The 14,555-nt window shown below is 36.4% G+C and overlaps 1 protein-coding gene across 7 annotated transcripts in view; it reads right to left on the bottom strand.

The window, feature by feature from the left end:
• Window positions 1-12,374, bottom strand: part of gripap1 (GRIP1 associated protein 1) — a 69,169-nt gene extending 56,795 nt beyond the window's left edge. For 4 of the 7 annotated variants that reach the window (XM_030139597.1, XM_030139600.1, XM_030139603.1 and 1 more), the window contains exons 1-8: window positions 12,258-12,374; window positions 8,967-9,033; window positions 7,773-7,834; window positions 7,609-7,635; window positions 6,415-6,522; window positions 6,094-6,256; window positions 5,161-5,318; window positions 3,920-3,968 (exon numbers count right to left, since the gene is read on the bottom strand). In XM_030139597.1, the coding sequence (XP_029995457.1) occupies window positions 3,920-3,968; window positions 5,161-5,318; window positions 6,094-6,256; window positions 6,415-6,522; window positions 7,609-7,635; window positions 7,773-7,834; window positions 8,967-9,033; window positions 12,258-12,305 (682 nt within the window). In that variant the 5' untranslated portion in view covers window positions 12,306-12,374. The remainder of the gene's footprint in view (window positions 1-3,919; window positions 3,969-5,160; window positions 5,319-6,093; window positions 6,257-6,414; window positions 6,523-7,608; window positions 7,636-7,772; window positions 7,835-8,966; window positions 9,034-12,257) is intronic. The other 3 variants (XM_030139599.1, XM_030139602.1, XM_030139604.1) reach the window with 2 other exon arrangements.
• Window positions 12,375-14,555: the final 2,181 nt, after the last annotated feature.

Here is a 14,555-nt window from a genome sequence, read left to right as displayed (position 1 = left end):
ACCGAGCTGATGGGACACACTGAGTCTTAAAACAGTACCACATGATGTTAACCCTTTAGGCACCACGCAGACACACAAATTTCAATACTGAGTGGGGGGTTCCATTTCCTGTTGGTAAAATGTGCACATCAGCAAATCAACGTTAAAAATGAGTGTAAAAGGTGCTCCCAGAGTTGTTTATATTGAACTAAATTTAGTGATTTTGCTTATTTTCTCCTTCAAGTTGTCTAGCTCCAACCTTAGATTTCTTAGGTTTGGGTAGTTTTATTATAGTCATTTTGACTAAACTATGTGGATACAAATATTCCGACACACATCGTAATTATTGACCTGATGTGTATCATTGCTGACAAAACACAGACAAGGAATGATTCTCTTTACATATTATTAATTGGATTGTTATTATTAACCCTTTAGGTGCTGGAGATTTTTGTCAAAAATATCCAATTTTGACATAAAAACTACAAAAAGCTGAATATTGGAGGTGTTTAGAGATAAAGTCATGCTGTAAGTTACAAAAATATTGGGTATTACCCATAGTTTATGATGGGAGTAAACGTACTAATTTACATAATGTGATATCACAGGGCGGCGGCCATATTGGATTGCGTAACTTTTAGTAAAATTGAACTTTGAATATATTTACATGGACGTTTTCTTTGTGTTTTTGTTTTTTTGTCATCTTATCCTTAAAATAAACTACTTAAACATCAGTCGAAAGTAAAATGCAGTAAGTTTTAGTAGCTTTTTATCCAAACAGCAGAGAAGCCAAGTAAATAAACTTTACTAACTTACTCAGGATCACGCCTTTAAACTGGATTTTCTTCTTCACTTGGAATAGAAACATGCCCTGAAATGGTGTTAGGATTGAATGGGCACATGTCCACCATCTATTGGTGAGAAATGGTAACAAGATTTGGTAAGTTGTGGTCAGTTATGTTGCTTGTTGCAATATTGCAGTTTTGGTCCTTAAAAAGTTAATTCTGATATATTACTGATTGTCCATGTCTGTTATTATATTACATTAAACAGTAAAAGCCCTAAAAATACACGCCTTGTGATTGAACAGTCACTCCAAGCATTTCACACATTAAAAAACAAAAGCTCAATAACATATACTATAGGGGCAAAAATATCAGGACACATCACACACCATCTTTATCCATGTGCATTTTTTCTTGTACTTTATTTTTTTGCTGCTTTGACAAATGAATTTCCCCATTGTGGGATCAATAAAGCCACATTTAATCTAATCTAATTATTTGAGAATCTAGTTAGGACTTTTAAAACGACCATAAGGATAGAAAAAATGTTGAGCAAAATAAAGTATATGTCTATGTCTAAAATAATATATATGCGTATATATTATAGTGTATGTCAGTATATATGATGTATTTAATCCAATTCTGGGATTCTGCTAATAAACCACATGAAACACAGACATTGGGAGTAATTTCTACATTACGTTAAAACGTGCCCTGCCACATGAATTTCATTACTTTTGTGGTGATATCTGAAGTTCTACCATGGACTATGTAACATTTTTTGTGGAAAAAAAAAGCCTTGGTTACCAAGTTTCAAGTCATTCTAACGTGGAATAGAAAGATTTCTCCACTTATTCTGTTCAGTGGCAATAGCCGGCAGAGGAGGTAGAGGTTCATTTTCAAATTCACTACATAACACAAACACTTATGGACCGAACATATTTCAAAAAATACAAGGAAAAATGGTTTTGTGTGGCAGGGCACCTTTAAGGTCCCCAGATTATAGTAAATCTTTCACTTCCAGCAGTGTGATATGGGCCATTAAGCTGCCTTTTCCTGTTCCAATCTATCATTTTTTAAACGCTCTTTAAAAATCCCCTACCTGTTGACCTCAGGTTAAAAAGCAGCACTGTCAGCTCTTTATCACTGAAACACCATGAGGATAGAAAGACCTGGAGAACAGCCATATCCTCATTCTGCTGCTACAAGGAGCTGATTTATGATGATTTCTAAATGGGATTATAAGTGTTCGCTTTACTATGGAAAGTAGATGATGTATTTAATGTGACTCTGCACACAAACAGCATAGGGAACGGTTGAGTTTGCAGCTCAGACAGAAAACATCTCTATTATTAGGTCCAATCCCTGACGTCCACAGTTCATCTTAGATGTTTTTCCCTCAGTCGGCTTGTAGTGTGTGTCTGCCCTGAGCCGGCTAGCTGCTCTACACTTTAATAAAGGCTGCCATTCAGCATAAAGTCTCAAACAAAAGCCACAAGTCACAAAATGGCCAAAATAAATTAAGGCGATCAGTCACCCGCAACCTTAATTTAGAGTTTGATAAAGGCCGATATTTGAGAATTCACAGAAAGAAGCATCGTAAAGGTCCACAGTGGCAGGTCCATTTTCATTCTCATTGTTTTTCTAGATGATTAAGCTTTTAGAATGACTTCAGCCAGGAGATTTCAGTCAGTTTTGGGGCTGTTGGCCTTAAAAAGTTACTGCAGAAACATGATCCATCAGTAGCTGTAGTCCACTGCATCACTTCTATACAAAGAAATTTATTCTGATTTAAAATTCCAACCAGAGTGATGCGATAAGACGTGTTTAAATGTGGCAAAGATCAGAACGTGTTATCACCTGTTGTGAAGAGTAGATGGTTCAGTTTTTTACTTGAGTATGTTTACATGCACGCTACTATTGAATTTGACAGAGTAAAGAGCACATTCTGTTCTGGATATCCTGAATTCCTATCCCTATCTTCCTATCATATGGCTTAGGTGCATAATCCAAGCCATCACGCGAGACAAATTAGTGTAAAATTACCATGGTAACTATTAAAACTGTGCGACTTTTCTCAGATCTAACGGTTGGACTTTTGTTTTATTCTATGTTGTGTGTTGTAAATCCAAATTATTGTAGGTAACGGTGGTAGTTTCACAGTCCTATTAATCATCTGAAACTATAAAATTAAAAATTCAAGAGGACTCCTAGACCTCAGAGTTGTGTGCCTGACTCTAATACAGGCTTAGTTTAGGGTGTAATAGTCTAAAAATCCATGAAATTAATGCACAAGCACAAGGCATCAAACATTAATGGGGAAGGACCATCGAATCCCATAACCTTCAATGTGAACCAGTGCACATAAGACCACCCGAACCCAAAGGAAAACCCTGATCCCTGATTTTTGCTGCAGTTTGTGACACACTACCTCCTGTTTATGACTTATAGATGAGGTAGATGCATAAATCAAATTATATTCCATATTTCCAATCAGTAATAGCAAGTAAACACTGAAAAAAACTTTATTTTTGACCAAAATATTTACAGTTGCATGTAAATAGGAATGCTAGTGGTATATTAATTTTCACCAGTCAACTAAACCTCTTCTAAGGAATTTCTTTTTTTCATAATAGGGACAAAACCAGAATATTCTGTGCATGTAAACATACTCATTGACTATAGTGGGTTGAATTTCTTTTATGGGCTGATCAACTGTTTTGACCTTTTGGTACGTTTTAACCACCACTATGTCCTTTACAGCTTTGATGCACTGATACACTGAAATGTTTCTGGAGGTTAAAATTCATCCAAAATGTATTATTTAGTCATTTATAATAACTGTTTTGAGTTTTCTTACAAATTCCACACAACAAAGCATCAGAGCATCATCAGATATCAGTTCAGTGACATTTGAAGAGAATAAAAGCAGCAGAAAGCAAAGCTCTTCATGTGGTGGAGGATATTCCTGTTTCTGTGTGATACTCGGATAATTCGCTGCTTTCAAACAGTCACAGTTCTCCTTTAGTGACTTAGTCCTTTTTCTAATTATTTTATGAGAGCAGAGGTTTACTGAATATCACACGAAAGACAGGATGTTTTCTTTTAAAGGGACGTCCTGACTAATATTGGCCAAAAATGAGAAGTAAACTCACCATGAAGCTGTTTCTCCGTTTGTTCCAGCTGAGCCTCCGTCTGCAAAGACCAAAAAAAAAAAAAGAGCTTTTTTTTCTTTACATGAACCGTTAGTGTCACCATTAATTCAAAGATTTTACTGCTCACTTTGGTTTCAGTAAAATGGTAAAAATTGTATATTCTATTTTCTGACATATTGGCTTTTTTTTTTTTTTTTTTTTTTTTTTTTTACCAATATTGTTGCACATACTGTAATAGCACTCTTAATTTCATTGTACACACAATGACAAAAAAGGCTATTCTATTCTACTCTACATGTGTAAATGAATAAGTTATGTACCAGATGGCATAATCCAAACCAGATCAAAAACAGATTTGTCTTAGGTCTGACTTAGGCTCTTTCTACATCTCCAGACCAGTTAAATGTGTGGCTTACAAGAAATGATGTTCGTTATCAGCCACCAAAAATGTAAATATGACATTAACCTCTTCGTTCCCACAAGATCAACAGCAATCCAATCGGCATTTTGTATTAAATACATTAAAGTTTCTACAATAAATCTTTTGTCCATATGGCATGCAATGCATCGTTAGAAAACTTAGATTCTCCAAAACTGAGTGGCTAAGTTTATGTTACAGTATTCCTGAGCACTGAAACACAATTAGTGAAAGAATCGACTGGATAGTGATCTAACCTAATGGGGCTAGCGTATGTAGTTCAGGATGAATTTTAAGGTAAGATAAGATAAGATAAGATAAGATTTTATTGATTCCACCATGAAGAAATTTCAGAGTTAAAAGCAGCAATGTACAACACATAAATGCACAAAAAAAGACAGGTAGAAAAAAAACAAACAAAATAACACAAGTGAGGAATGAAATATAAAGGAACCACATACAAAAACTAGAAAAGCACTCAGAGAGCGCAAACCTCCGCCAAGGTAGATAAGTGCCCCCCCCCCCCGATCAACACCAAAATTTAATCATTTGCTCCTTGTGCCAGTATCAACATTCGGACAGACAGACAGACAGACAAACCAACGCCGGCAAAAACACAACCTCCTTGGCGGAGGTTAAAAAAAAAAAAAAAGGCTCTGAAACAATTGGTGATTGCTTTTGAAATGAGGTGTTATGTCCTTGTGGTTGGAATTTGGTACAGAAAATTAATACAAATTAGATGAAAGGAACAGGTTAATAACGGGAAAAAAAATGGTGTGACTGGTGAAGGAGGAAGGTTCTGAGCAGTGTTTTCTTTAATCACCTGTTCCAGCCTCTCATTGGCTCCCTCTGCCACTGGCCCCTCCCCTCTCCCAGTGACATCAGAGACTCCATTAGCGTTGGCCGACCCATCGGTCTCTGTGGTAGCACTTTGGACAACAGTCTGTTTCTGCAGCTCTTTGTCGTAGCGCTCCTGAAGGGCTGGAGATAAATCAGACCTCAGATCAGATTCCATGGGCCTCATACATGTGGTACATTAGGGGTGTCAAACATGCGGTTCGCCAAAGGGTCCAATACAGAACAATTGTGATCTCAAGTAAAATAATAGCATAATAACCTATAAATAATGAAATAACTCAACATTTTCCTCTAGGTTCAATGTGAAATAAATAATATTACATTATGCCTATAAATAATGATAACTCCACTTTTCCTCTTTATTTTAGTGCAAAAAACCATTAAATTATAATAAAAATATTTGCGTTTAAAAATTATCCTTTAACAATAAAATGTGAATAACCTGAACAAATATGAACAACCTGAAATATCTATAGAAAATCAGGTGCAATTTTAACAATATTCTTCCTGTTACTAAATTTTTTGTGCCTTTGTAGATCTGATCTGTAATGCACATGTATAAATAATGAGTTGGTGCATAAATTTGTTAAAATTGTACTTTTTTTCTTAAGAAATTTACTTTTTTTCAGGTTATTCAGATCTTTTTGTTTAGATAGTTTGTAAATGTAAATATTTTCATAACTTAAAAGGTTTTTTTGGCAATAAAACATAGAGAAAAATATGAAGTTGTGATTATTTATAGGCTATTATGTTATTATTTTGCTGGTCTGACTAACTTAACATCAAATTAGGCTGAATGTGGAACCTGAACTAAAATGAGTTTGACACCCCTGCGGTATATGATTAAGTTTTCAGTTGGTATATTTTTTTTTTTTTGTTTGTTTTTATTTTCACAGACCTCTCAATTTCTTCTGAAGGGCGGAGTTTTCAGCCTGCAGGCGGAGCAGCTCTCCATCAACAGGGCTGGATGCTGCTGCAGGGGCGGGGCTAGAGGCTGAAGCCCCTCCTGCTTCCTTCAGACCCTTATTCTCCTGTTCCAGCTGCTCAATCTGCGTGCACAGCTACAAACAGACACAATGTGAGGTCAGTCCCGGTGAGGAAAATAATAAACTGACAAAAACGAGATGGATGTCAATACAGTACATCGAGTCCGTAGTAACTGCGACAGGGCGTCACATTTATACGCCACATTTTCACCCACATAAAGCCTGAGTTGTACCTTGGAGAGCTCCGTCATTAATGTGCTGTTCTGCAGTCTGAAGTCTTCCTCCTGACTGTGCAGTTTCCCCTGAAGCATCTCATTTTCACTGAGCAGAGCCTCCACCTCCTGCAGGAAGAAACAATTTTTTTTTTTTTTTTTCACTTAAATTATTGAACTTTTATAAACACCCTCTAGCCGCCCAGAATTTGTATAACTCCTCTAAAAACATCCTCGTTTTTTTATAATCTCCCTGTATTTTTTTTTGTTTTATGTTTTTCTGCATAAACATATGAAATGTTTAAAGAACCCAGGGGTATTGTAACGCTATGATTGTTTTTTTAACGTGAGAAATACCAAAACTGTAAGTACCCAGTTTTTTTTACACTTTTGTATGTATAAAATAAGAAATACAAAAAGGACTCTAATAGATAAAATATGTGTGAAAAATGTTGAAGATATCTTGTCACCTTTTTCAATAAAAACAAACTGAAAAAAAAAAAAAGAAGTTTTATAAACACATAATCACCAAAAAAAAAAAACAACAAATACACTAACCTTGCTTGGGTACACTACACGACACTAAATTCACAATATTCATCCTTCCACCATTTCAAATTCTGTAATCAGTCCATATATTCCATTTTTTTTGTCCATTTGTGCGTCTTGTAATTGCGATTTGTGAGTTATTTTTTCCATTGTATATATTCCTTTAATAATTGTCATCCATTGGTCCTGTGTTGGTGGTTCTGTCCTTCCCCAGTTCCTTGTAATAGCTTTTTTGCAGCCACTAAAGTATCGTAACCAAGCATATGTCGTTTCCCACTACACTTCCATCAGACAAGTTACACAAATACAGTACATGACAGCACATTGGAATCTCATACCCCACTATTTGTTGTAGCACTCCACACACCATCTCCCAAAACTATTATTTTATCATATTTCCAAAAGAGATGTGTGTCATCTCCATCAAATTCTCCACATTCCCTCCAATGTTTCTGCTGTCTGTTTAACTGTTTACTTAAGGAAGAAATAACATTTAACTGGAAATCAAGTATTATCTCACTTAATGCTATATCAGTCTGTTGAAATAGTCCATTAAGGCAAAGAAAAACACAAAACTGGCATGTACTAGTGGGTTATGACCAGTAGATGGGGCTGCGGCATAGTGTAAACTGTCGTAACCATAGCAACCAGGAAACCAAAACCCACCTGAGCCTTCTTGCTCTTGTTCACAGCCTGCGGAGATGAAACAAACAAACACGGAGAAGGACAGAGAATCGATGTGAAATAAAGACGTGTATGTTTATATATTTTAGAAAATTAATCGGTTTCTGTTTCACATTAAAAGGCGTCTGCGTGTATGTGTTTGTTACCTTCTGTGCTTTGATAAAATCTCTTTCCAAAACAACATTCTTCTGACGGACGGCATTCAGTTCTACAACAAATAGGAAACACTGTCACTGTCTGAACTAAGGTCGTGATGATGAAATGACACAGAGCAAACGTGAATCTCGATATTTATAAAAGAAAACAAGTTGGTCCAAAGCTGAAGGTAACACTGATGATGTTTTCTGTATGTTTTCATTGGAATGCAGTGAAAGGAAAACAAGCAAATCATCATTATAAAAAAAAAAAAAATGGCTTTCATCAGACCACATGTGAATGAGCATAAAGTCAACATCATACACATTTATGAAACCACCTTCTACATTCTTATACAACAACAGATAAACATGAGCTAGTGCTATTGGGAAAGGACCTCACTTGATAAAAGTTAATGAGACTCATCAAAGCCTGTACATCCATAGATATATATTAATGATAAGTAAAAGTTTGCAAAGTTAAACATACTTTTTACTATAAAAGCCATGATGATTAATGTGCTTCAAGTTTTAAAAGGAAAAACTATATCATCACTGAATCCAAAACCCAGAGTAGCATCTATCCAATTTATATTTTCTCATCATCTACCAATTTTTATAGATTATTTTACCTATAATCCGCTCTCCACTATAAAAAGTAACTGCCTTCATCAAACCTTGGGGTCATTTTGTTAAAAACTAGCCCCTTCTGTTCTGTTACCCAGCACAATGTGAAAGCACAGTGACATGTTTTTTTTAACATAAGAGCAGAGTTCTATAGCACAGATGAATAAGATAAATCAAGTTTCCTTATACAAATAAATGTGTTAACAATTACTGAAGAAATAAGCAGACTGACCCATTAATATCTGTATAAGAATAATAATTAAGTAGAATACTATTAATAATCCAGAAATAAATTTATTTCAGTGGCAAAGGTAAATGTTTCAATTCCATGTTGATGTTTACTGGGTCTGTACCAAACCGACATGTTTCTACATCTGTAGAATACAATTTATGTGTCAGTGCATCGCTGTAGCTTCATTTATGGTACGGTTCAGCACATTTTGCCTCTATCAAAAGATCACAGCTGTTGACATTTGCATTGATCGTCCTGACCCAAGCATCAAGAGTGTTGAATAGTGGCAAAAGTGAAGATGCTTTAACTCAAGCATTGTCAACTGGAAACAGAGACGTTGATTTTACCGGCTGTGTGTTTCCTGAGGTCATCAGACAGCTGATAGTTTTGAGTCCGCAGCTCCAGCAGCTGCGCCTAAACACACACAGGAACATACAGATAATATCATTACATCTTCATATTCACAGTGCTTTAATTCTGTTTTCAGATAAAATCCTAAATTCAAGCAAAAATGGATTAAAGTGTCAGTGTTTTTCAGTAAAAATGACAAACATTTGCTTCTAAAACATGCTGATTTATCAAATAGACCCACTAGAACATCTTTGGGTATTAAGGAGGAGCCATGATGTCACCGATTGATTTCTAGCATCTTGACTTCTTCGACGCAGAATAGACCATATTTAGACAAAGGAGCAGAACGAGGGAACACAGAGGATCAAATCCATCTGGAAGGGGTCATGGGTGAACTAATGCTAAATGCAAGTTCACTTAGTAAAATGGAAAATGAAGTACTGGATGAGAGTCGTTTTACAGTCTGATCAATGGAATCTGTTAACCAAAACTACAGAGAAGCCATCTATCAGGAAAAATGAGTTTAATTAATTAAACAGAAATGCAGAATGACTGACTCAGCAGGTCAGCACGCTGTCATGCAGACCTGTCAATCAAAACCTGAAACAGGAGACATCAACACTTTTATTTGACCTGCGATCAGATAAATGGAGGAAAAACTAAAGACATCACTTCCACTAAGAATAAATGAAACCAGAAAGAGGCTGAGAAAAAAAATACTGACTGCAATATAATGCTAAGGGACCGAATCGCTTTTTGGAGCAGCATCTAGTGGCCTTCAGTGGATTTACAACTTTAAGATACTTCCACATTGGCTTCATTTTGGAGCCAAGGTCCTTTCCCTTTGCTCTGAAAACATTACCTTGGGCTATATCAGATTATCAGGAGCTTTATCACTATTTTATCGTTTAGACAGAAAGCTAGACATTCACAAGTAATCAGATCACACAAACACAACCGCAAAAGGCTGCGACTGAAGTGTCCAAGGTGTGTATGGTGATATTCTGAAGATAGCAACACAAAACAGAGACAGCTGCTGAGTAAAAATACAAAAATAGTTCACATTTGTATGCTTGAGCTCGACAAAAACACACATCTCAAATTTTTCGTAATCTGTGCAGTTTTCTTGATAACCGAGCAAACAGAGGCAAGTGGCAACTGCACACTAAAATATTACCTGCAATAGTCACAGTATAGGAGTACATTTCACTTACATGTGCACCCTAACAGGAAACCACTGACTGACTAAAAGGCTACAAGGAATGGTAACTTTCATCATGGATGGTTCTACTCTGCCAAGTATTTTTTTTTTTTTAATATTACTCTAAATATTTACAACTGTACTCCATTTCAACAGTATAACTACATATCAGTAATCATAACAAAGTGTCCTCAGAGCTCAGTTGTTAAGTAAACATTAAAAGAAATCTATTTTAACCTAATGATCACTGTTGACTTACCAGGAAATAAAGCATGCTATAATTACTTCAGAGAGGTGAGATAGTGTGAGAATGAGTTTATTTATGTTACTTGTATGTTTTAAAAATGGATGAACTGAGTGGTCTAAATAAAAACGTGATGTTGTTATAATTAAAGTTCACAGTGACACCTTTAATCACCTTTTTCAGTGAGCTACAGTCTGAGGTTGTTTCAAAGAAGCCAATGAAGCATCTAGTGGCCATCAGTGGTATTACAACTTTAAGATATTTCCACATTGGTTTTATTTTGGAGCCAAGGTCCTTTCCCTTTCCTCTGAAAACATTACCTTGGGCTATGGTAGATTACCAGGAGCTTAACCACTATTTTATCATTTACACAGAAAACTAGAGCTGCACAATTAATCAGATCACACAAACACAACCCCAAAAGGCTGCGATTTAAGTGTCCAAGGTGTGTATGGTGATATTCTAGAGACAGCAACACAAAACAGAGACAGCTGCTGAGTAAAAGTACAAAAATAGTTCACATTTGTATGCTTGAGCTCGACAAAAACACACATCTCAAATTTTTCAGAATCCGTGCAGTTTTCTTGATAACCGAGCAAACAGAGGCAAGTGGCAACTGCACACTAAAATATTACCTGCAATAGTCACAATATAGGACTATATTTCACTTACATATGCAGCCTAACAGGAAACCACTGACTGACTAAAAGGCTACAAGGAATGGTGACTTTCATCATGGATGGTTCTACTCTGCCAAGTTTTTTTTTTTTTTTTTTAGTATTACTCTAAATATGTTCAACTGTACTCCATTTCATCAGTATAACTACATATCAGTAATCATAACAAAGTGTCCTCGCAGCTCAGTTATTAAGTAAACATTAAAAGAAATCTATTTTAACCTAATGATCAGTGTTGACTTACCAGGAAATAAAGCATGCTATAATTACTTCAGAGAGGTGAGACAGTGTGAGAATGAGTTTATTTATGTTCCTCGTATGTTTTAAAAATGGATGAACTGTGTCCTCAAAAAGAAAAACGTGATGTTATTATTATAGTCCACAGTGACACCTTCAATCACCTTTTTCAGTCAGCTACAATCTGAGGTTGCTTCAAAGAAGCCAATGGTTGACATGCTTACTGAAATCAATAATCTAATCTATTATCAGAATAGCTGCAGATCATTTGTTTTCAGTCATTAGGTGTTGCAGATGTAGCCCTGGTAAACAAATATGGTTTATCAGTTTACACAAGATTCAGACAGTATGTAAACATCCGTTAGCATGCTAACAGGTGTCACACAGGTTAACACACTCTCTGTCTCTGGGTGTCATTAATTAATGTCTTATTTGTGACAATAACCCCATGTTTACATAGCCTTTAAATTGCCGTTTCAGCTAACATCAAGCTGTCCGTGTTAGCCTGACTCAGACCCCGTGACTCTCATCAGTGTCCCGTGCATGCTAACATGCTAGCTAACAGACAGTTATTAAAATACGTTAGCATTACAGAAGCTAAAGGGAGGAGGAGGCTAGGCTAGGCTAGCTGTCAACAACCACAGAGCTCTCACACTGAAGTCAATTAAACAGGGGGTGAAATAAACTTTGCATGGTCATTTAAAACTGTCACACAGATCACAACGGCTGTCACTGATTAATTACTTGCCTGTGACTTAAACAGCCGCCAAGCTAACCTCAGACACCGTTACCTATGCCCACCCTGAGGCTAACGGCTAGCAGCATCCAGCTAGTGCCGCACCTGTCCGCTGTCCTGACAGGTGTTTCTACTGAAATGACAACGACAGCGAGTAGAACCTATGTTTAAGAGGTCAGCTGTGTTTCTCACCTGCATTCGATGAAACTCCTCTTCGGAGAGAGCCTGCGACATGGCCATGTTTACCTGGGCTGCTAGCTAGCAGGCTAAGCTAGCGGAGGAGACTGAGAGCACAGCGGCACAGAGGCGAACAGAAGAAAGAGCTCTCACTCTCACACACATTCCGGAGACGAAATACAGTGTTTTCATCTGGATCCAGCCCCCACAACAGCAAAAATAGGTTATGAAAACAGTGAAGCCTTCTGTCAACGTATGAAAAGTCACGTTATGAAAAAAAAAAAAGAATAAAAAAAAGAAAAGTTTAATTAGATTTTTTTTTAATTGCTTATGTCATGACAAACACTTTGTATTTCACAATAAAGGGGATTCTCGATATTATGTCTTAATTTTTTGGATTGTTGGTTTTTACACAATTTAGAATGCAGATAATACATGACAGACCTAAGAAATAACATAAAACCAAAACAGAAAAGCCTTATTTGTGCTTATTTGAGCCATCCACATAGATAATGTTAAGATTTACAAAGTTATAGACAACACAACATTAAAATATGCAAAATAACACTACTACCCATAAATAATAAAAAATAATAATTCTAAATCATGAGAAACCACTTAATAGTATGACATACTAAGTCTTTAGTCTGCAGTTACTGGAGATAGATACTCTTGTTTCCAAATTTGGAGTCAGGACCCAAAATGGGTAGTGAAACTGTTTGACAAAATATGATGACGTGAATGTCATTTTCCTATTTAAAACAGAAAACAAGTGTTCCCAAGAAGAGTTTATAAATGTAACCCATAACAAAGCCATATAAGACATAAGAGACCTCAACTGGCAAAGACCTAAAAACACAACAATGATGTAAAATATACAACAAGGCTGAAAGACGTAATTAGAAGAACAAGACATAAGATAACATGTAGAAATGTAAAAGACAAAAGGCACACAACGGATGGAACAAGGTCTATATTGGTCCTGTGTCCTGGATTAATGTCAATATTTAACAGGAGCCAAAAAGCACCAATTCAACAACATGCACAAATCAAAAAACTGGATCAGAAAACTTGAAAACAGCCATACTACTGATTTATGCATCACCAAGTGTGAAATCACAAATTCCTGTGACTTCCATGTCAAAGGCTGCACTTGCATTTATTCTGTAAAACTTCAAACCTTGGAGAGAATTACTGAAGTTGTTTTTTACCATTAGTTGATTGTTTACATTATAGCGCTGTTAGCTTAGCTAGCTAGCTTTCTCCTATGAGGCAGTATACAGTACGTAGCTCCCTCACTTTATAGAGTCTGACTCTAAGGTAGTTGGACAATCATCTACAGGAGTACTGAAGTCAATGTTAGTTTCATTAAGTTTTCTTCTTCAAACTAAAACTCATAGACACTTATTTTAGCAGTCACTCAAAATAACACTGTGTCTTATAATCCAGTGGTTCTCAAATCTGATCCTCGAGGACCCCTATCCTGCATGTTTTAGGTATTTCCCTCTTCCAGCACACCTGCTTCAATTAATGATCAGCTCATCACCATACTCTGCAGAAGCCTGATAACGATATAATGGCTTCCAGATGTGATGGAAGAGGGAAATGTCTAAAACATGCAGAATAGGGGTCCTCTGGGACTGGATTTGAGAACCACTGATGTAATGTTCACATGCTGCATTAACTGATAGTTTACAGTACAGCTCTGTTCGCTTAGCGCTGTTAGCTTAGCTCTGTTAGCTTACCTCTGTTTTTCAGTCTGAAAACAGCCACAGTAAAACTACTTATCGCCTCTGTTTTCTGTTGGGTTTGTGTTGTCAGTAGCTGAACTAAAGATCTGTTTGTGTAACAGAATTGGTGCGTCCACTGACCTTTGAGTTGTATGATAAAATAGTGTTTTGCCCTTTTAAGAAAGTAGTATAGTTGTGGGAATGATGCGTTCTGCTCTTGCCAGTGCACGTGGTAGGTCATGAGTTTTTGACACAAAATATTATGTTGATAGTTGATTATTTTATTTGCATGTTTATTGTTATTTCAATGCATATGTTCCTGGACTCTAACAGACCTTCATGTGAGAACAGAATTTTCTGTTTATTGTATCTGTCCAGTAAACAGACTGCTGCTAGCTTGTGAAGCATGTTTACGTGCATACTAACACGTGTTTCTATATTTTTTAGTGCCAGCATTGCCAGGTTTGCTGGACAGTTGAGTGATTTCACTTCTTTGTCTATCGTCAGAATAATAACACTGTCAACTAGGAGTTCGCCTGTGCCGTTTACTACACATCGCAGATTTCATCTGTCACATTTGGAA

The sequence above is a fragment of the Sphaeramia orbicularis genome, chromosome 7, assembly GCF_902148855.1.
Source record: "Sphaeramia orbicularis chromosome 7, fSphaOr1.1, whole genome shotgun sequence".
NCBI lineage: Eukaryota > Metazoa > Chordata > Actinopteri > Kurtiformes > Apogonidae > Sphaeramia > Sphaeramia orbicularis.
This window is presented reverse-complemented; position numbering and strand designations above follow the sequence as displayed.